Raw genomic sequence first — 22379 nt, forward strand, 5'->3', positions numbered from 1 at the left:
ATGCTTCTATACCTCTCTTTGTTTAACTATGCGGTTTGCGGGTGGTAACATAGGGAGACATAATTTTCAATTCTTATAATAATATATATATACGTTTTTATATTGGTAACAACGATTATATATAAACACAATCGTTCAATTTAACATTAAAAAGGGGTCCACGGGTACCGCTGAACGGATATCCTTATCAGTGCACGCTGCCGGAGGTATTAAAAAAGTTTAGTTACCGTTAAAGTTCGAATTTGTTACAGTATACCGAATATTGTAAACAATTAGACTTTGCACTTGTTGATCGGCATTGATATTCTTTAACAGGTAATAAGAAATGTCACTAAGTGATTTAACACTAGATGAATATTATGAGATCCAGGAGAATGAGGTGGAAGCAATGCAGTCAATCTATGCAGGTGATTTTATCGATATGACCCAGAGAAAGTCTACCTGGGACAAGAACCCTCAGCGAATATTTGAGATATCTTTAAGATCCATTGAAAAAGATCCTGCAGAAAGTTGTATTACATTACATGTTGTGATGCCATCTACTTATCCTCATGCCGCCCCTCAAATAACGTTTAAAAATGTGAAGAACGTACTTGATAGTCAGCTGACATTATTAAGGGAAGAGGTAAAGCAAATCCATAGGCGTGCGAGAGGACAGGAGATAATATTTGAAATAACGACGAGGGTGCAGGAGCTGTTGGATGAGTGTCAGGGACAGGCCAATACACAGTCTTTAGAGGACGAGAGGGTGCAGCGATTGGAAGAGGAGAAGAAAAAGTTAGAAATAAAAGAAAAAGAGATCAAAGCTATCAGAGAACAGGAGAGGGCCAAGGAGCAGGAATTAATAGATGAAATTGTGAAAAAGGAGCTTGAAAAAAGACAGGACGACGACTCTTTGCTCAAGAAAGAAAAAACTTTAGATTTATTACCACCCGCGGAATGGGTGACTTCAGGCGAAGCAGATGTATTTCCTAAGGCAATTAGGGGTAAGCTCCCTAACAACTCGTATTATGTGTTTCGCGCAGTTGTAAATAAGGAGCCCGTTAAGGTAACCGGTGAGATGTTGTCCTTTGCAAAATATCATACTGTAAAACCATTTATTCCTGCAGACTCACCATTAGTAGGCATTCTGGCGAACGCAGACTTTATGGATAATTTCCACTATTTATTGATCGAGATTGAACTGCGCAACTCTTACTTTAATACTAGCAACGGAAAGAAGGATATCTCAAACCTGGAGAAAGAATTGGATTCTTTACTCAAGGTGAACCACGAAAATGTCAACAAGCTTTATGCATACACAGTGGAAAGAAGCGGCGCTTCAAGCAGTTCATTTTACTGGAAAATTCGTTTATTAACAGAATATTCAGAGTCGACAGCCATTGGGAATATAATAGAGTCTGTTGGTTATGTTAATCTTCCAACATGTCGAGGTTGGATGTTAAGACTCCTGGAAGGGTTAGAGAGCTTGCATAAACATGGTATAGCTCATCGTCAGATTGACTTACATACTGTTCACCTGGCTAAGGATACTGTATTTGGAAACAGTACTCCGAAGTTAATGCATCCGTCATATGGATATACTATTACTAATTTGCTCAAACGTTATCCAAATAGGTCCGATTCAAAACTCTTAGAACACAGCAGTAACTGGATTGCACCCGAAATGCTCCAGTTTAATAATAGCAAACCAATAAGAAAAACAGACATATATGATTTGGGCGTTCTATTCATTCAAATGATAAATGGTGTGAATACGCCGATAAATTACCAGTCTCCTGCTGACTTTTTCGATTCTGTTGATATGGAAGAAAGTTTACTCGACTTTTTCCAAAAGATGCTCGAAAGCGATCCGAAAGTAAGATTAGGTCCTATGGAATTGCTACCAATGAAGTTCCTCAGGACAAATGTAGATGCATCAGCTAGCAAGTTTCATCTGCATACTGAAAATTCGTCTTGTTCTCCGACGTTGGTTTCACCCAACAACAATATGGTAAGGCCGCGATCTGTACGTTTGTCGAGGACATGTGACGTTGGAAGGCGTCGAAGTTTCAATGTTGGCTCTAGATTTTCCTCCATACATTCAGCTACTCGTTCGAGATACGCTACCGACTTTGAGGAAATTGCTATCCTAGGTAAAGGTGCGTTTGGTCAGGTCGTTAAGGCTCGAAATGCTTTAGACAGTCGGTACTATGCTATTAAGAAGGTAAAACAGACGGAAGAAAAATTATCCAGCATATTGTCGGAAGTGATGCTTCTAGCTAGTTTGAACCATCAGTATGTGGTGCGCTACTATGCGGCTTGGTTGGAGGAAGATGCCAATTTTAATGAAGCCGTCGTTTCGTCCAGTGACACTGAAAGTGATTCTGAGGAAGAAAACATCTCTTCAGTTAGCTCAGATACCTTCGCCACCTCTAGCACTATTAGAAGTCGAGCAACAATGAGTGGTTTGAAAACCGATTGGGATTTTATATCTCATTCTTTTACTAATGGTAGTGCCTCCAATATTATCTTCGCTAATAGTACAGATGACGATGCCGGCGAAGATGCTGATGAACAGCACGCAGACACGGGCGAAGATGAGGACGGTCCATTGAGTGATGACTACTCTCATGAAAGCAATGAACACGTTACTGATATGAATATTGCAACAAAAAAAAAGAATAAAATGAAATCTTCCAAACCAGGAATAAAAAGCACTTTATTTATCCAGATGGAGTACTGCGAAAACAGAACTCTCTATGATCTTATACACAATGAAAATCTTAGTCAACAAAGAGAAGAATATTGGAGGTTATTCAGGCAAATTGTTGAAGCATTGAGTTATATTCATTCCCTAGGTATCATTCATAGGGACTTGAAGCCAATGAATATTTTCATTGATGAATCAAGAAACATAAAAATTGGTGATTTTGGCTTAGCAAAAAATGTTCACAGATCTGCTGATATTTTGAAGATAGAGGGAGAATTTGGTAGTCACACTTCAACTGAAGATTTGACCTCAGAAATAGGAACAGCTTTATATGTTGCTTCTGAAGTATTGACCGGAAATGGAACTTATGACGAAAAGATAGACATGTATTCCTTGGGTATTATATTTTTTGAAATGGTTTATCATTTTGATACTTTAATGGGAAGGGCAACTGACTTGAAAAAGTTGAGATCTGTTGCCGTTGAATTCCCTAAAGACTTCGACCCATCTAAGACTACTGAAAAAAAGATTATGAAGTTACTTTTAGACCACGATCCTAGTAAAAGACCTTCTGCGGCTAAACTACTCAGTAGTGGATGGTTGCCAGTAAAACATCAAGACGAAGTGATCAAAGAGGCCTTGAACAATTTAGCAGACCCATCGTCTCCTTGGCAGCAGCAAGTAAGAGAAAGTTTATTCTCTCAACCGTACAGCTTGTCAAACGATATCTTATATGATAACTCTCAATCTGTGACCTCTCCTTTCAATCAGTTACTGAGGGCGCAGATGAGGGAAGAAGTGGAGATGATATTTAAAAGACATGGTGGTGTGGAAAACAACGAACCTCCTGTTATTTTCCCAAAAGCTCCAATATATTCTTCGAAGAACGTGTATGAAGTATTGGACAAGGGAGGCTCTGTCTTACAGTTGCAGTATGACTTAACTTATCCTATCGCAAGGTACCTGTCAAGAAATCCAAACTGTATTTACAAACAGTACAGAATGCAATTCGTTTATAGACCACCAGATCATTCTCACAACAGTTTAGAACCGCGCAAATTTGGCGAAATTGATTTCGATATTATATCCTCATCTTCAGCAGATTCAACTTTATATGACGCTGAAAGCATTAAAATTATTGATGAGATTATTGATGTTTTTCCTGTCTTTGAAAAGACTAACACTTTACTTGTAATTAACCATTCCGATATTTTAGAGAATATCTTTAATTTCTGCTCAATTGACAAAGCTCAAAGGGCAATAGTTTCTCATATGCTTTCGCAGCTTGGTTTTGGTAAATCTTTTAAAGATATCAAAGCAGAGCTCAAGGCGCAATTGACAATATCCTCAACAACATTAAATGATTTGGAAATGTTTGATTATAGGGTGGACTTTGACAACGCGAAGAAAAGGCTAAGCAAAACAATGATAGACAGTCCTTATTTGTCGAAGGTAGAAGAGTCTCTTTCTTACATATTTAAGGTGTTAAATTTCTTAAAATCATTAGGTGTTGTGATGAATGTCGTTCTAGCGCCATTAAGCAATTATAACAGTGGCTTTTATAAAGGTGGTATCATGTTCCAAGCTGTATATGACAACGGGAAATCGAGGAGTATTGTAGCTGCAGGAGGCAGGTACGACAGTCTAATATCTTACATTGCCCGTCCATCTGGAGGTAAGATTAGTCATATAAAGAGGGCTGTGGGTTTCAATTTGGCATGGGAAACCATTTTTGTAACTGTGCAAAACTACTTTAAGCTGGCTTCAGGAAAGAAAACGAAAAAGCGAAGCAAATTCCTAAAAGAAAATGCCATCGAATGGAAACCTAAGCGATGCGATGTCCTGGTTTCCAGCTTCTCAGTGGCCATTTTAAACAGTATTGGTATACAGATTGTTAACAAACTCTGGAAACTAGGCATAAGTGTTGATATGGTTCGTAACTGCTATTCAGTTGAAGATGTCATAACCGCAGCGCAGTTGGATGGTTGTGATTGGATAATTTTGATAAAGCAACAAAATTTTGCACAATCTGGACATAAGAGGAAATATAAGCCCCTACGAGTTAGGAATTTGAGTAGCGAGGTGGACGTTGACGTTGACCTCGAAGAGTTCATCTCCTTATATTTCCAGGAAACCAATGAGAAGCCTGCGACTGATATCTTTGTTCCTGATGACACACAGTTTGAAGAACCTTCCAATAATTGGCAAGACTTTAAGAACTCTGATGCTAGCCAAGATGGAGGAAGTGGTGTTTTCCCAGTAAGCCAGCAGAAAGTTATCTACATTCCAAATAACTCCGCAAGGGCAAAAGCAAAACAGCACAAAAAAGATAAATGGATGTTTGAAGAATCTGCCAAAGATGCATCAAAATCGATTGTTAATAGTTTGTCCGCTGCACCCGTATTTGCGGTAGATGCAATAAGAGATGAAACTCTCGAAATAATTTCAATCACATCCTTAGCCCAAAAGGATGAATGGTTGAGAAAAGTTTTTGGTGCTGGCGCTAATTCTGCTCCTAGGAGCTTTGCAACGAGCATTTACAACAATTTATCCAAAGAGGCCGCTAAAGGTACCAAATGGGCTATTGTACATTGTCATAAAACAGGTAAATCTTGCGTGGTCGACCTACAGCGCTAAAATACCTGCTACCCTTCAATTCGGATAATTCACTTCTTGTTCAAGTACAAATCAAGTATGAATGACATTTTAATTGTATAATATTTACCCAACATTAGCATATTAATAGCAATAAACAAATTATCAACTCTTCTTTACCCGTCACCATTCACGTCTAAGTTCATGAACTTCGAAATCTCTACCTTAAAACTATATCGATGAGGTGAAGTAAAGAAATAATTGCCTACATGAAGCATACTGCGTATGTAATAATAGCTCCACATGCCTTAGGATGTCGAACTAACACCGCATAGGGTAATATTTGTTGAAAAGGCGACCACTTCTACTGTTACAGAGTTTTACGATGCTTTGTCTACTCACGTTATATCGGTAAAAGAGAAATGGTCATTCGAATTAAAGACATTCAGGTCTACGGTAAAGAATCTACCTCAGGATGATACTAAAGTGATGCATTCACTAACATTAACGCACCATGATAATCAGACTATTACTCTAAAGAATCAATCTGCTATAGTCACCGGCTATCAAGTTCAAGATCAACTTACTTCAAATGGATGCTCTACAGGGTTCCCAGAACCATTTGATAATATATTAATCTCAAAGCTATCGAATATCTGGACTCAAAGACAGTCTATTAAAGGAGAGTTCGGGAGCACATATGAAACACCAGAGTTTTTAGTTAGAGCAGCAAATGTTTTCTCTGCAAGCGGTTTCAAAGGCTTTCTACTTGAGTTAGAATGTGATGACAACTCTTCAAAAGGGGGATTGAACTCCCAATTAGAGACTATAAAAGGTCTGCTAGATGAAATAAAGATCACTGACTACAAGATATGCAGTAACAACATGAAAGAAGGAGAAATGAACTTCCTGTGCGATCTTGCTTACCAATACGTGAAAGTTTTAGATTAGAAGGGTAGATAGTACGAAGTAAAACTATAAATTGAGCATACACATACATACCAATGCTTTTCAATTAGCCAGCTTACTTAGCAAATCTTGAATACTGGAAGTAATGGAACTTTGTTCCTCAGGCGTTATAGCTGCAGTATCAGCGTTGGAAATAATTGTCGGTTCATAACCACCTGCGGCATCGTCGTATTCAGTCAACATTTTGGCCCTTTTGCTCTGTGAATCAGAATCATCTTGTGATGAACGTTTTTTAGTACGTGAATTATCATCACTACCGTCATCAGAGGAATTGTCACTATCGAGTTCTGGCTCGTAGGCTGGTAATATGTTTTCATCCGTAACACTAGTATTTTGGACAGCAGAAGGATCCTTTGATGCTAACAACATGTCAGTTTCGCTTATTGCTTCTAATTCATTATCTATCATACAATTTTGTTCTCCTAGAAGAGATTCTAGTTGCTGTTGCAGCTTTTTCCTTAATTCGATCGATTTATTCAGCGTTTCCTTCGCAGCTGTGGCAATCTTCTTCACAGTCTTGAAATTCTCCGCAAATACTATACTATTAGGGTCTAAAGCTTCCAGTGACTTCTCAAATTTCAACCGCGATGCACTGACGCTTGGACTATATTTCTCTACTGTCTTGTAAAGTACAACAATTTCATCTAACTTAGAGTCACTATTTCTCTCAACTGCTGCTGCTTTAGGAGACTCTGGCTCCTTCATATATGCCTCAATTTGCACAAGTACATCCTCTGACAGTATCTGCCTTTGCCTCCAAATACGAACCACCCTTCTGACCTTCTTTTGCAGTTCATGTGGCAAATCTGGAAACACTTTACTGAAAACTTCTTGAAGAACCTTGCCAAATTCGTTACCGAATTGAACAATACGTTTATGCTTCGCTTGCTGTATAACATCATTAACCAGATAGATAGCCAGCAGCTTCCTTCTAGTGTTTGTGCTTGTCATTAGAACGTATTTTGACCAACTTTGAGCAACAATGTGAGCTTCCTTGTAAAGAGTCAACAGCCATTTTGAGGCACCAACTATTGATTCTTGAGTCTCATCCAACCCATTCAACTTCCCAATAAACTGCTCTTCAGAGAATGACATATCCTAGTTTCTGAAGTGATCTATTTAATTTTAGTTTATCTTGCTAATGAAGGTGTTTGATTATTCAATGTTTTTAACTTTTCAATTTAATAACTTTAAGTCTAAATAACAATAATACAAACCAAAGGATGGAAACAGCAGCTAAGAGGATCAGAGAGGATGGATTTAAGGAGCTTAAAAAGATCTTCTTTAAACTGAATACCTTTTATACTTTTCTAATTTCAAGAAAGCATGTTTTGACGAGTTTTGAGACTTTAAAACCTCCCATTGAGCAGGCAATTCATAGGGAGCTACAGGTGGAAGATTTAAACAGGATAGCAGTTTTGATGAGCAATAATGCTGTTTATAAGTATATTGATATGCATCAAATACATACTGAGACTAAGGTGTTTGACTTTAATAACGGTGGTTTTAAGCAGAAAGAGAGTGACATATTTGACATGAAAAATGGACCTGATGATGAGTACGAGGATAGCCAGGTTCTTGTTTTTGAGTTTACAGATGGAACTATGGGGAACTCATCTAGAAAGAATAAGACTAGTAATATGGCTGTCCCTGAGTACACTGTTGATCAGATGAAAACTATGATAATGAAGAGGAAGCAGGTGTTTGATGAAAGATTAAAGAATTTTATTGACAGAGCCCAAAAAGAGGGAAAAGATGCATGGGAAGAGCTGTGTAGTTTAGCTAATGCTACTCTACCTCTTAAGAAAGAATATATGGACCCTGTGGATGCGATGGTAAAGGCTAAAGAAAAGAAATCTGAGGTTTTACTTGATGAGGAGACGAATACCACAAGGCCTACAATAGATGCTCTTATTGAGCAATTGAAAAGGTCTAAGATATATAATGATCAGATTGCGGCTTCTTACAAGCTTCCGAAAAGAGTTGCGAAGTTTGGACGCCTTAACTTTGAAGTGAAAACAGAGGTGCTGGACGCGTTTGGACACAACGAGTTATATTCTCATCAAGCAGATGCAATAAATGCGATTGACGCAGGAGAAAATGTTATAATCACAACCTCAACTTCGTCGGGTAAATCTTTGATCTACCAACTGGCGGCCATTGACTTGCTTTCCAAGGATCCCGAATCAACATTTATGTATATATTTCCGACGAAAGCATTGGCCCAAGATCAAAAACGGGCATTTCAACAGATATTATCAAGAATTCCAAGTCTATCCTCTGTTATGGTAGACACATACGATGGAGATACTATAGCAGAGGACAGAGTTAATATTAGAAAAAATGCGAGGGTGATTTTCACGAACCCTGACATGATTCACGCTAGCATCCTACCAAATCACCCTAACTGGAGACATTTTCTATTACATTTGAGAATAGTGGTGGTCGATGAACTTCATATTTATAAGGGGTTATTTGGGTCTCATGTTGCGATGGTAATGCGAAGATTGTTGAGAATTACCATGGACTTTTATGAGAATTCTAAGTTACAGTTTGTCTCTTGTTCAGCTACTTTGAAGAGACCAATTGATCACATGAAAAATATATTTGGGATTTCTCAGGTAACCCTGATATCGGAAGATGGCTCTCCTACTGGAAGCAAGCATCTGCTAGTTTGGAATCCCCCAAAGCTTACTCAACATATGCGGAAACGTGAAAATTTTATTCACGAAAGCGCAAAGATATTGGTGCAGTTAATCTTAAATAACGTTAGGACAATTGCTTTCTGCTTTGTTCGTCGAGTTTGTGAACTGCTAATGAAAGACGTGAGGGTCCTGCTCCAGGAGATGGGTAGGCCAGATTTGGTAAATGAAATTATGTCCTACCGAGGAGGATACTCAGCCTCTGATAGACGTAAGATCGAGCAGGAGATGTTTCACGGAGGATTAAGAGCAGTGATATCAACAAATGCATTGGAATTAGGAATTGATATCGGAGGTTTAGACGCAGTTTTGATGTGCGGCTTCCCTATGTCGTTAGCTAATTTCCACCAACAAAGTGGTAGAGCTGGTAGAAGAAATGAGGATTCATTGACAGTTGTTGTTGCCGGTGATTCACCTGTAGACCAACACTTTGTTTCCCACTCAGAGATGTTGGTCGATATTAATAATCAGGATGCCTTCCAAGAGTTGGTGCTTGATTTTGAAAACAAGCTTATTTTGGAAGGTCATATTCATTGTGCTGCCTTCGAGCTACCAATAAAAATTGACAGAGATTGTAAATATTTCAATCCAAAGTATCTTGAAGATCTATGTACTCGTAGATTACAGCATGATGAAAATGGCTATCATGCAAATGACAAATATTTGCCATGGCCTGCTAAGATGGTATCTTTAAGAGGCGAGGAAGAGGATCAGTTTGCTGTTGTAGACATCTCGAATGGCAGAAACATAATAATAGAAGAAATTGAGGCTTCCAGGATAACATTTACTCTTTATGATGGTGGCATTTACGTCCACCAGGGTTATCCGTATCTAGTGAAAGAAGTGAATACGGATGAAAAGTATGCCAAGGTTCAAAGAGTTGATGTAGACTGGTCAACCAGTCAGAGAGACTATACTGAAGTGGATCCTGATGAAATAGAAATGATAAGATCGCTCGATACCAGTGATGTTCCAGTATATTTCGGCAAGATCAAAACAACTATGGTTGTTTTTGGCTTCTTCAAGATTGATAAATACAACAAAATTTTAGATGCAGTGGAGACTCATAATCCTCCTGTCATTATAAACTCAAAGGGGTTATGGATAAATATACCAGCGAAGGCTTTGGATTTAATTAAAGAACGACAATTGAACATAGCGGGTGGTATTCATGCAGCGCAACATGCTGTGATTGGTTTACTGCCTCGATTTATTGTCGCAGGCGTTGATGAAATTACTACTGAATGTCAGGCACCAGAAAAGGAGTTTGCCTCGAGACAAACAACGAGAATACGACCAGCTAGGCTGATATTCTACGACTCAAAAGGTGGGACCCAAGGTTCTGGATTATCTTCTAAGGTATTTGAGAATATAAATATTATACTGGAGGGCGCACTACAGCGGGTTGAAGAGTGTCCATGTGAAGATGGATGTCCTGACTGTGTTGCAGCTGCTTTTTGTAAAGAGCGTTCTATGGTGCTGTCAAAGCCAGCGTCCATTATCATCCTCCACACCATTCTTGGTCATGACGAATCGGAATACATTGATAGAGTAAAATTTGGACCGGAACCTAATATGCCAGAGATTAAAGTGGCAACAATAGAACCGGTAAAGTCCCAGGTTAAGTTTGCTAAAGGGTTCCAAATAATTGACTCTAGGCAAGTAAAAGACGGAGAGGAATATCCAGTCACTTTTAAAACAGAAGAGTGACGATATGTAACACTATAATCTCTAAATAAATACGCGTAAAGCATATAGACAACTACACTAGGCTTTATGACATTAATGTATTAACAGCCCAACTAACACTTAATGTCCTAAGGTCTGTATAAGTTTGACCAACACCAACAAATAATATCGGTATTCCTGTAGCGTAAACCATATTCACCATCGTACCTAACATATCGCCAACCGTATCACATTTTGAAATTATAAAGAAGTCTAATTTCCTCTCTTTCCCAAATGCTTGGTTGAAGTTTCTGGCTTGTTGAACGGAATCAGTACCTACTAATGCTTCTCCCACCATAATAATTTTATTTGGTTTAATTTGCTCAGCAAAAGATTTTAAAGGTGACATCAAAGTGGCGTCGTTATGTCTTCTACCCGCAGTATCCATAAGAACGACGTCAAAGTAGTTCTCGTTAGCATACTTGATGGCTTGTTTGCCTATTCTCGTTACTAAATCAGAGCCACCATAACCGGCTTCAAATAATTCTATGCTATCATTACCAGTCTTACCGCGGGAATTTTTAGACCCTCTGACATGGTCTTCGTCTGTTAACTGAGCCAAGTTTTCCACGTGAACCCTCAATTGCTCCACTGCTCCAGATCTGAATGTATCGCATGCAACAATAAGTACCTTGAAACGATTCTGCAGGAGCCAAAAAGCCAGTTTCGATAGATTAGTAGACTTACCAACCCCATTGACTCCTACAACCGAAAAAACGTACGGATCTTTCTTTTCACTAGGGTCCTTCCTTTGTATCGTTTTCTGGATCTCACGAAGTAAATCAACTGACACACTGGGTGTTAATATAGAAGTCAAAGCCTTTTCTAAAGATTGCACAGCGGTGTCCTTAACACTTGTCCAGTTTGCAGTCTTAGTCCCAACGAGGTCTTTAGATACTTGGGAAGCAAGGTAATCGACCGTAACGGGAGCTACATTCTTTTCAAGTAGCTGTTTCTTCAGCTTTTCTAATATAGCTGCCAAGTCCTCTTCTGTAATTGTCTTGTTACCAAACCAGTGCTTCTGGATAAACGCAAACGCACTATTTGGCTTCTGCGTTTTTTGAGCATTACCACCTTTGTTCGCAGTCAATAGGTCGTCAATCTCCTTAATCAAGAAATCCCCACTAGCCGTTCTTTTTCCGAAAGACTCCTCAGTCACACCACGTAATGAATCATTGCTCTCTTCCTGGCCTTCATCCAGATCGGGAGAGAAATCGAGCAAAGTAGAGTCAGTAGTGTCGCTGTCATCAAGCATCCCATTAGCACCCCACTTCCTGGACTTCTGAGCCAGTTGCTTTGAAGCAGTCTTTTTGACAACTTGTTTCTTCTTTGACGCTACAGCACCCTTCTTAGGCTGATTCTTACCATTTTCCTTGATATCCTCGTACTTCGCAGCAAAGTATTGCTCGAACTTTAACAGTTTATCTTCTCCACCTTCAAGTACCCACGCCCGGTCCTGTCTAAGCTGACCAGAAGAACCGCAATTCGCACTAATGACATCGTTTAGCCCCAACGACTCCCACAACTTCGTTGTAAGGCCAATAACTTCTTCCGCTTCCTGGACAAGCTCGATTGACTGAACAGATGCATACGACACAACAAAGAAAAGCCTAACCTGTTTTGTCTCTTTAAACATAAATGCATGAGAATCGACAGTAATTACAGGATATTTACTATCAGACTCCATTACAGACTGCGAAATCAGCTGGTATATGAACTTATTAAACTGCTTTTCCGCAAACCTTTTCCCCACTGCATTGTATTTAAACAAAACCTGCCCATTAGGGGTGAATATAGCAACTTGATCAATCATAAGCTACTAATTATCTCTATAAGCAGTAGTAAACCCTTTACAGTTCCTCACTTGTGTCTTATTAAACACCTAGGGCAAACTGCAAGTTCAATTTTTTAATACTGTCAAATTGAAAAGTTCCTAAACGCTGTGAAGGGCTCTTATAAAAGGTCTTTTCAGGCTAAACCAAAGCTTACTGGGGCTTAGGGGACCAATATACACATCTAATAGAATATATAACCTGTTATACTATATAAAGTACCCCATAACTACGCTTTTACCGTTAAATTCAGATCACGAGATAGAAAATTAAAAGCGTAAAGCTAAAATTTGCAACGTTCGCTTTTAGTGTATATATAAACCTGTTATAAACTTAAGTAAAGCTCAATATATTAGAATAATTCAGCAAGCAATTCACCAGTAAGTCATTAGATATCATCAAAAAGGGTATATTGGACTATTTTTATGTTGAATAAGTGTTTTAACCACTTTTTTATATTCAGTTGCTCAATAATTGGTTGAGAAAGGTGGTAAAAGTGAAAAAAAAGACTTGATAAGACTTGTCTTAGCAGAGGTCTAGCGGTTGAGTTGCATTAGAGGTTTATTCGAGCAAATATGGATGATGAAGAGGGGATTCCAGAATTTGATCATTTGGAGTTTTTGAGAAATCATCCGGAATTGAACATTGAACCAATAGGCATTGAAGTTGAGCGGGAGTTTACAAGTAGTGGTTTGGATGAGATTGATGGAACAGTTGGATTAAATTCCGATAATCAGTCAGATTTGCAGTATACCATGAGTGATAGTCCGCCTTCGGCGGACAGCGCTGCGGATACAAATAAGATCCCTGAATTTGATTACGCGGCGCTATTTAAAAGCAACCCGCATTTGAAACCGAAAAGTTATATACAGGAAGAGGGTACTGCTAGAAATTTTGTCACCGAGGGGCTACCTTCAGAGCCACCTGCACGGTCTGTGTCAGTGGGGTCGAAAGGAATGATAGGGTCTACTCGGTTGCCGAAAAAGAAGCGTGAGCCGCAGGTAATACATTTGCTTAAGAAAGTTGATTTGGAGACGACAACCTTTTCCATCATATTGCCGTTGTTTTCGCTATTTCACCTTATAATAGCCCCTCCGACATGGAACATAACTATGGTAAAAATTGGTTTGATATACTACTTTCTTTCGCAGCTCAGTTTAGTGGCAGGTTATCACAGGTTTTTTACGCATCAGTCCTACCAATGTCACATAGCATTGCAGTTCTTTATGGCTGTTTTGGGCGCATCTTGTGGGCTTGGCTCTATTTCGAAATTTAGTGGCCAGCATCTTGCTCACCATCGGCATTTGGACACTGAAAAAGATCCACAATGTTTGACATTGTACGGGTGGTGGTTTGCACAGTGGGGACACATGTTATTTAGGGGCAATAGAAAGTCGGCAAGGGCAATCGAAGAGTGCCGTAGTACTCTGGAATCTACTGCTCGCGCCATCTACTCAAAAGAACAAAATGGTTCCCAGCTAGTAATTTCTCCTGGCTACAGCTTATTAAAGTGGCAAGAGAAAAACTACTTTCAACTTTGGGTATTGACGAATTTACTTATCCCGTCAATGGTGGCTAAGTTTGTTTGCAATTTGCCATGTTTTAGCTGCATATTTTATTTGGGTTTGGTGAGAATGTCTCTTATCCAACAGCAATGGTTGATTGTTGGATCTCTATGTCATCTAAAAAAGTTTCCCTTTGCATTACAGCCATACGATGACTCAAGATCATCAGTTAATTTACCTTTGAGCATTGTTTCGCAGATAATTACATTCGGCGAGTCAAATCACAACTTTCATCATGAGTTCCCAGGAGATTTTCGCAACGGATCTTGTTGGTACGGATACGATCCAGCTAAGTGGGTTATTGTATTGTGGAAATACTTTGGTTTAGCCGATCAATTACATAAGGCATCGAATGAACAAATTAAGAAGGCTAAGGTGCAGCAGCAGCAGAAAATCATAGACGACGAACGTTCAAAGTTGCAGTGGGGCATTCCAATTGACAGTTTGCCCGTAATTAGCCCAGAAGCATTTACTGATTTAGCCAAGAGGAGTTATGAAAAGGATATGAGAGCACTTGTGGCAATTGGAGGAATAGTACACGATGTTACCCCTTTCATACATGACCATCCAGGAGGAGTATCATTAGTTATCTGTGCAATTGGCAAAGATGCTACTCCTGCATTTAATGGTGCAGTTTACCAACATTCCACTGCAGCTCGTAACTTACTGGCGACGATGCGTATCGCAAGATTGAGTGAGACAGGACCTGGTGTTCAGCAAACCTCATGGGATAAGCATATGTTAAACGATTCAACCGGACAAAGAATTGTTCGCAATGGAAGACAAGCTACATTCACGAGAATCAATCATTATGCTGCTGGAGCAGCCTAGCGTTCACTTTTCATATAATTGTTATTTATTTTCTTAATTTCCCATCATCATCACCACTATGTTATAGCAAATCCACTGATGCTGTTTAAATTTTATAATACCTATATACATATGTGCATTTTAAACAGTTTTGCGGAATTTATTAAGGTTCCTTGCAAAGGTAAGGAATTACTAAATCAATCCGCTAGGAAGTCGAGCGATATTCCAGGTGTGTAATCATCGCCACTTTCATCAGATCTATCTTCAGTATGTACCTCTGGTACCGCATTGACTGGCAACTCCTCTGGTGCTTCATCTGAATCAGAAGAATCATCACTGTCCTCGCTGGAGCTTGTATCCGATTCAGAATCACTGCAAGATGAAGAACTAGAATCCCTATTGTAGTTCTCTTCAACAACCGTGAGTCCAAGTTTACTCAACGCTTCTTTGCTTGTCGTAACATATATCGTCGGAAATTCAATTACTGTCTTTTCTTTTAACAGCTCTCCAATACAGCGTCTAGGGTCTATTTCAACAACTCTCTTCGAATCGCTAAACGTCTCCAAGTCGACAGGAAACCACTTTGTATAGAATTTTATGTCACTTTCTAGCAGCAGCCTAGATCGATCTTCTTTGACCATATGCTCACCAACAGCCTCAAGCGCCGATGGATTTCCAAACCATTCCATACACTTTTCAAATATGCTTTTACCTATACATTCTACCAACGGGAGCTGTTCCTGATTTCTATGTGACAAATGTGTCAGCTTTTCGGCCTCATTCCCATCTTTTACCAGGACCCACTCTATAGACCATACAAATGTATCAAGCGGTTTGTCCCACTTACTTTTATTCGATAATGACCGCTGCATACCCTTCGGCAACAACAAGCACTTAACACCCCGCCTGATAATCCGCTGTGGCTTACCAACTTGGTTCGGCACAGCTTGTCGAAAATTCTTCCCTGTTATTTTCTGCCCATCTTGCTTCAACACCTGGATATATCGACCTACATTATTAAGGAAATTATAATCTCGCTGCACAATCTTGTTCATCTCATCTTTCGTATTAGCCTGTTTGAGAGCGTCACTGGAAACATATTCAGTGGGCTCATTTGCCATCCCAGAACATTGATCAATATTCTTGTGTTCTTTTGAGCATTTCAAAGAACAAGTTCGTTTAAGACATTTAGGACATTTGTATTTAAAAGAATCGCAATTACAAACCTCACAGCTAGAGTTACCTGTCAAACCCTCCATGAGTAGCATAAACGGCCCAATACTAGATAAACGTCTTTATTATTGTGTAATTCCTTTTTACAACATGCGATGAGATGAGATGGTTCTATGTAGTTTTTCACAAAGTGAAGAATCGCCCTCTACAAGGAAGCAATGATCTAATATCCAAACTCGCTAGATAGGGCTAAAACCTGAATGCCCGACAGATCTAAACGAACTTTAGGCTGCTAGATCCATCCCGTTTGCTATACTTTACCGCCGATTCCATCATTATATGCCATAATACATAACGTATTTAGTGATATCACCATAACGCCTCGTTTAGACCCCTTTGAAACTTGTTAACTTCACCTTTTGAACACTACTTGCTGGCAAATAGAACCGATACGTAAGCCACCGCTGACTCTTAGACAATGGTATGTGTGATATTTCTCAATATCTTAATCCTTACCCACCTACTAACCAATTTCATGTTTAGTCCCAATCAAACGGTATCGCTACCCTATTAAAAGCAGAGAAGGAAGCCCACGAAATAGTTGCCAAGGCCAGACAATACAGACAGGAGAAGCTAAAACAAGCAAAGCTAGATGCGTTGGAAGAGATAAATGCTTACAAGTTACAGAAAGAGAAGGAATTGAAAGATTTCGAGGCCGCAAACGCTGGGGGTGTTGATGATTTGGAGCGTACAGCAGAAAAACAAGTCCAGTCAGAACTCCAGGAAGATAGAAAGGTAGCCAGGCAAAAGAAAGATGCTGTTATAAATCTACTTATTGAAGCTGTGACTACCCCACAATTAGAATTACACATAAATGCAAATTAAGCTAATGTGAAAGCCAGATCATCTGAATATAAAAAGAGGCAGTTCAGCCTAGAATTGCATGGTTACAGTATGGTTACCAGTAACAATTGTACTGATTTCAAGGCTTTCATCCTGGAGGTTCGTAGTACTATAACATGACCATGTATTTTATAAACGACATCATTTTTAAAGAAAAAAAGACGTAATATAAGTAGATTACCTTACAATAGATATCACTAGAATACGAACACCACCCTAATTTGGCTTGCGGAGTTTGCTATTCAAGTCGGTGTTTAATGTCTGATAATCATAATATATACTCGTTCCCGGTCTCATCATTTAATTCAACAGAGCATGATCGTATCTTTGACTGGTTATACCTTCAAATAATTCACCACCAGAACATAAATAATACACACAAGATGTTTCAATTAGGAACTACGTCCATTATACTGCTAATTGTTACGTTATATTTTGGTTATAGGTACTTTTTTAATTATGGTAAGGCCCTGAAGCCGGTTAGTTTTCAAATGGCTATGCCTGAACAAGCTCAAAAGCACTGGAAAGGAAAAAGGCTGTTCAAAACCGCCATATATAATCCTGAACACCCCAATTTGATCCAGAGCTACTGTCCTGCAACTGGGCAGTTTTTGGGGAATTTTCCGTCCATGGACAAGGAAAAGATCGATGAGCTGATTGCCCGCGCTGCGGAATCTCAGAAGCAGTGGAGTAGAACCACCTTTGACCAAAGGATCCAGGTCCTTGAAACTTTAAGAGACTTTATATTGAAAAATCAGGAGATGATATCGCGGGTTGCTTGTAGAGATTCGGGCAAGACTATGGTGGACGCATCTATGGGTGAGATTTTAGTAACTCTTGAGAAGTTGGAATGGATAATCAAGCACGGGAAGAAGGTTCTGAAAACTTCCAAACGCCCAGGTCCTAGTAACTTTTTTATGAAGTTCTACAAGGGCGCTGAAGTGCGTTATGAGCCTCTCGGTGTTGTTGCAGCGTTGGTTTCCTGGAATTATCCATTCCATAACCTTCTAGGTCCTATAATAGCTAGTATCTTTACTGGTAATGGTATCGTTATAAAATGTTCCGAGCAAGTGGTTTGGTCTAGTGATTTTTTCATTCGTATGGTAAAGAAGGCGTTAGAACTATGTGGGCATCCTCCCGATTTGGTTCAATTGTGCTGCTGCTTCCCACCTAATGAAAACGATGACTCGGCAAACTACTTCACTTCCCATCCTGGTTTAAGCCATTTGACTTTCATTGGAAGTAAGCAGGTGGCACATCATGTCCTAGCTGCTGCTTCGAAAACATTGACTCCTGTAATTGTTGAATTGGGAGGAAAGGACGCTATTATTGTATTGGATTCCTGTAACAAATTGAAACAACTTTCATCCATTATAATGCGTGGAACGTTCCAATCGGCAGGACAGAACTGTATTGGTATTGAGAGGGTAATTGTTTCAGCTCGCAACTACCATGAACTTGTAAATATTTTAGAGAGTCGCATAAGCGTATTGAGATTGGGAGCTGACATTGACAATTTGGAGGAAGTAGACATGGGTGCGATGATTAGTGACAGTAGGTTTGATGAATTAGAAGAGCTGGTAAAGGATGCTGTCAGCAAAGGCGCAAGGCTTTTGCATGGTGGGACAAGATATCATCATCCAAACTATCCCCAGGGACATTACTTTAAGCCAACATTACTCGTTGATGTCACCACTGATATGAATATCACAAAATGTGAAGTTTTTGGACCGATTTTAACTGTGATGAAAGCAAAGGATACAGAAGAATGTATAAAGATTGCAAACAGTACAGACTTCGGACTTGGTGGGTCTGTTTTTGGAAGTTCTTACGAAGAATGCAACTATGTCACCAACTCACTAAGAACCGGCAACGTTGCAATTAATGATTTTGCTACGTTTTATGTTTCGCAACTACCTTTTGGTGGAGTCGACGGCTCGGGTTACGGCAAATTTGGCGGTGAAGAGGGACTGTTGGGTTTATGCCTTGCTAAGAGTGTGTGCTACGACAAGATACCATTTGTATCAACTCAGATCCCACCCCCACTAGACTACCCAATTAAAGATAATAAGAAGGCATGTACGTTTGCTAACAGCTTTATTACGGGCTCGTACACGAGCTCAACCTGGGAAAGGATAAAGTCTCTGTTTACCTTGGCCAGAAACAGCAATTAACGAGTTAGCGATATATAATGTAAAAGATGAGCGCTAGATATTATTAATTATATGCTCGCTTAGTTCATGACATTTTTCTGCGCTTGCTTCAGCTGATCCTGCATCAAATCTATGTACTTCTTGTGCAACTTTTCGATATCTTGAATAGCTTTATCGACTTTATCGTTTTTCTTCTGCAACGCCTTCATTTCCTTCATCACAGAAGAACGTATACTGCCCAGGGAATTCTTGCTTCCAGTGCCTTTGTATTCTTCGAACAGCTGCTTTAGTTCCTTGCAACAGGCTTGCCGGGTCTCGGTGGTGAACGGAGGCAGCGTAACCTTCAGCTGCTGCTCATTATTAGGAACACGTTCCGGGTTTATGTTCATGCCAGAGCTCAAAATCGTGCTTATAATGTGCTTGGTATCCTTTGGGTCGAAAACGGTGATTAGCAGCGCGTTGCGGCCTTTCATGGACGTTGCAGCAACGTCTGTAAACTTGGAGTTCAGCTTCTCCACTGTCAAGTGGTTGAACATATTAGGGTCTGCGCCGCCCAGTTTTTTTGTAGCTAGCTTCTTCTTGTAAAGCTCCACGGCAGTCTCGTACCTCTTTACCGTCTTATCCAGATATGACTTGATGTCAAACACCTCCATCTGGGGAGCAGCCTCGCGTGAAGCATTGTTCTTCTTGGCACTAATAAACCGCGTGCTACTAAAGCAACGGCTTGAAATCCTTCTGGTTACAAACCCAATTCTGCTGAACATATCTGATTCAATATTTCGATCTCCGACTGCCGTGATGTAAAATTGCAATACTTAGTCTGGCTAGTGATTTGCCTTATCAGCAAATCTCAGAAACATGTGGTTTTTCCGTAATTCCTAACTTCATGTCCTGTAAACGCATAAAATTTCACGAGAACGCTTCTCCCTTTAAAACGTTATGCACTTAAAAGAAAATATGGAACCACCCTGTGGTAAATTTTTTCCCGGTACCAATTATGCCAAATATTCAGGAATCTATGCGAATTTTAGAAAAGGGGGACGTACAAAATTATGTCCATTTTATGGTGACAGCTCCCCTTAATTGCGTAATAGTAAGAGGCTTTTGACTAGCAGACAAGAGCAAGCAACCAAATCTCACGATTATTAACTAATAGTTTTCTTAGTACTCATTTAATAATAATAGGGCGACAATCTTGTTATATCCACCGGATAAAACCTCGTGGTTTTTTATTTAACATTAACGTATAAATAAGGATCGTTTCAAAATCCTATATAAAGTTTAAATTATCAGTGAGTAAGATTTATTTAACACTCACTTATTAGTTACGATACTTTCTATCTATACTTCTAAGATAATAAATATCCAAGAATCCAATTATAAAGTAAAATATGTCTGAAATAACTTTAGGCCGTTATTTGTTTGAAAGGTTAAAGCAGGTTGATGTGCAGACTATCTTCGGTCTACCAGGTGACTTCAATTTGTCCCTATTGGACAAAATATATGAAGTTGATGGAATGAGATGGGCTGGTAACGCTAATGAATTGAATGCTGCTTACGCTGCTGATGGTTACTCAAGAGTTAAGGGTATGTCATGTTTGGTGACTACTTTCGGTGTTGGTGAGTTGTCAGCGTTGAATGGTATTGCTGGTTCTTATGCAGAGCACGTGGGTGTTTTACATGTGGTGGGAGTTCCATCTACGTCGGCACAAGCCAAGCAGTTGTTGTTGCACCACACTTTAGGTAATGGTGATTTCACTGTTTTCCACCGGATGTCTTCGAATATTTCTGAGACGTCGGCTATGATTACTGAGTTGACTTCCGCTCCAGCTGAGATAGACAGATGTATTAGAACTTGTTACATTACCAAAAGACCTGTTTACTTGGGGCTTCCGGCTAACATGGTAGACCTCACGGTCAGCTCGAAGTTATTGGAAACTCCAATTGATTTGGAGTTGACGCCTAATGATGAGGAAGCAGAAAACGAAGTCGTCAACACAGTTTTGGAGTTGATTAAGAAATCAAAAAACCCTGTAATCTTGGCGGACGCGTGTGCTTCTAGGCATGATGTCAAGAAGGAAGCTATTGATTTGATAAATGAGACTCAATTTCCAGCCTTTGTTACACCTATGGGTAAAGGGTGTATCGATGAAAGCCATAGCAGGTTCGGTGGTGTCTACGTCGGTACCCTATCTTCTCCCGAAGTCAAGGATGCAGTGGAGTCTGCTGACTTAGTTCTATCTATCGGAGCCCTTTTGTCTGATTTCAACACTGGGTCTTTCTCATACTCTTACAAGACCAGAAATGTGGTGGAGTTCCACTCCGACCATGCTAAGATTAGAAATGCTGTCTTTGCAGGCGTTCAGATGAAATTCGCTCTACAAAAGCTTGTAAAAATGATTTCTGATATCAATCTTGATTACACACCTACCCCTGTTCCAACAGTAAAAGCCGGAGCCAAGGTTGACGATCCTTCGACACCATTAAAACAGGAATGGATATGGGAAAATGTGTCTAAGTTCTTCCAAGAAGGCGATATTATAATTACTGAAACTGGTACTGCAGCGTTCGGTATTGTCCAATCTAAATTTCCTAAGGATGCTTATGGTATTTCTCAAGTTTTATGGGGCTCAATTGGTTTTACAACAGGCGCCTGTTTGGGAGCCGCTTTTGCTGCGGAAGAGATAGATCCAAAGAGAAGAGTGATGCTATTTATTGGCGATGGTTCATTGCAATTAACTGTTCAAGAGATCTCTACCATGATAAGATGGGGATTGAAGCCATATTTGTTCGTCCTAAACAATGATGGTTACACAATTGAAAGATTAATTCACGGTGAGAAGGCTCAATACAATGATATCCAGCCATGGGACAACTTGAAGTTATTGCCATTATTCAATGCTAAGGATTATGAAGCCATTAAGGTTTCAACAACCGGTGAATGGGAAAAGGTCATGAACAACCCAGATTTCAAGAAGAATGACCGAATTAGAATGATAGAAGTTATGCTCTCTGTTATGGACGCTCCATCTAGTTTGATTCGCCAAGCAAAACTCACTGCCGAAACAAATGCTCGGCAGTGAGGAGTGGTCCGCTTTATGTAGACTATTAGTTTTCGATTGATATATAGTTTTATCTCCAAGGTACGTATAAAAGATAAATGTACGAACGATAGATACACAGTTATTTAACTACTGATACGTAATAAATAACTTATTTCATGCCGTTATTACTTAAAAGTGATAAATTTATGTCTA

The 22379-nt window shown here is 39.5% G+C and overlaps 11 protein-coding genes across 11 annotated transcripts; 7 read left to right on the forward strand and 4 right to left on the reverse strand.

The window, feature by feature from the left end:
- Positions 1-325: 325 nt before the first annotated feature.
- GCN2 (serine/threonine-protein kinase GCN2) lies at positions 326-5329 on the forward strand (the record flags this gene model as incomplete). Its single annotated transcript, XM_018130703.1, has 1 exon — positions 326-5329. One exon carries the CDS (start codon positions 326-328, stop codon positions 5327-5329), a length of 5004 nt encoding a protein of 1667 aa, XP_017986192.1.
- A 227-nt stretch (positions 5330-5556) lies between these two features.
- SRB2 (Srb2p) lies at positions 5557-6238 on the forward strand (the record flags this gene model as incomplete). The annotated part of the gene is made up of 2 exons (XM_018130704.1): positions 5557-5570; positions 5623-6238. 2 exons carry the CDS (start codon positions 5557-5559, stop codon positions 6236-6238), a joined length of 630 nt encoding a protein of 209 aa, XP_017986193.1.
- Positions 6239-6298: 60 nt separating this feature from the next.
- On the reverse strand, positions 6299-7351 carry RTT103 (Rtt103p; the record flags this gene model as incomplete). Its single annotated transcript, XM_018130705.1, has 1 exon — positions 6299-7351. The coding sequence occupies one exon, from the start codon at positions 7349-7351 to the stop codon at positions 6299-6301; it is 1053 nt and encodes a 350-aa protein (XP_017986194.1).
- Positions 7352-7479: 128 nt separating this feature from the next.
- On the forward strand, positions 7480-10668 carry HRQ1 (ATP-dependent 3'-5' DNA helicase; the record flags this gene model as incomplete). Its single annotated transcript, XM_018130706.1, has 1 exon — positions 7480-10668. The coding sequence occupies one exon, from the start codon at positions 7480-7482 to the stop codon at positions 10666-10668; it is 3189 nt and encodes a 1062-aa protein (XP_017986195.1).
- A 64-nt stretch (positions 10669-10732) lies between these two features.
- SRP101 (Signal recognition particle receptor subunit alpha) lies at positions 10733-12499 on the reverse strand (the record flags this gene model as incomplete). The annotated part of the gene is made up of 1 exon (XM_018130707.1): positions 10733-12499. The coding sequence occupies one exon, from the start codon at positions 12497-12499 to the stop codon at positions 10733-10735; it is 1767 nt and encodes a 588-aa protein (XP_017986196.1).
- Positions 12500-13093: 594 nt separating this feature from the next.
- AW171_hschr21017 (HBR300Wp) lies at positions 13094-14914 on the forward strand (the record flags this gene model as incomplete). The annotated part of the gene is made up of 1 exon (XM_018130708.1): positions 13094-14914. One exon carries the CDS (start codon positions 13094-13096, stop codon positions 14912-14914), a length of 1821 nt encoding a protein of 606 aa, XP_017986197.1.
- A 176-nt stretch (positions 14915-15090) lies between these two features.
- On the reverse strand, positions 15091-16161 carry BCD1 (Bcd1p; the record flags this gene model as incomplete). The annotated part of the gene is made up of 1 exon (XM_018130709.1): positions 15091-16161. The coding sequence occupies one exon, from the start codon at positions 16159-16161 to the stop codon at positions 15091-15093; it is 1071 nt and encodes a 356-aa protein (XP_017986198.1).
- A 383-nt stretch (positions 16162-16544) lies between these two features.
- On the forward strand, positions 16545-16951 carry VMA10 (H(+)-transporting V1 sector ATPase subunit G; the record flags this gene model as incomplete). Its single annotated transcript, XM_018130710.1, has 2 exons — positions 16545-16547; positions 16610-16951. 2 exons carry the CDS (start codon positions 16545-16547, stop codon positions 16949-16951), a joined length of 345 nt encoding a protein of 114 aa, XP_017986199.1.
- A 275-nt stretch (positions 16952-17226) lies between these two features.
- On the forward strand, positions 17227-19143 carry MSC7 (meiotic recombination directing protein; the record flags this gene model as incomplete). Its single annotated transcript, XM_018130711.1, has 1 exon — positions 17227-19143. The coding sequence occupies one exon, from the start codon at positions 17227-17229 to the stop codon at positions 19141-19143; it is 1917 nt and encodes a 638-aa protein (XP_017986200.1).
- A 59-nt stretch (positions 19144-19202) lies between these two features.
- Positions 19203-19886, reverse strand: RRF1 (Rrf1p; the record flags this gene model as incomplete). Its single annotated transcript, XM_018130712.1, has 1 exon — positions 19203-19886. The coding sequence occupies one exon, from the start codon at positions 19884-19886 to the stop codon at positions 19203-19205; it is 684 nt and encodes a 227-aa protein (XP_017986201.1).
- A 627-nt stretch (positions 19887-20513) lies between these two features.
- Positions 20514-22205, forward strand: AW171_hschr21022 (alpha-keto acid decarboxylase family protein; the record flags this gene model as incomplete). The annotated part of the gene is made up of 1 exon (XM_018130713.1): positions 20514-22205. One exon carries the CDS (start codon positions 20514-20516, stop codon positions 22203-22205), a length of 1692 nt encoding a protein of 563 aa, XP_017986202.1.
- Positions 22206-22379: the final 174 nt, after the last annotated feature.

This window comes from Eremothecium sinecaudum, chromosome II (genome assembly GCF_001548555.1).
Source record: "Eremothecium sinecaudum strain ATCC 58844 chromosome II, complete sequence".
In the NCBI taxonomy this organism is placed as follows: Eukaryota; Fungi; Ascomycota; class Saccharomycetes; order Saccharomycetales; family Saccharomycetaceae; genus Eremothecium; species Eremothecium sinecaudum.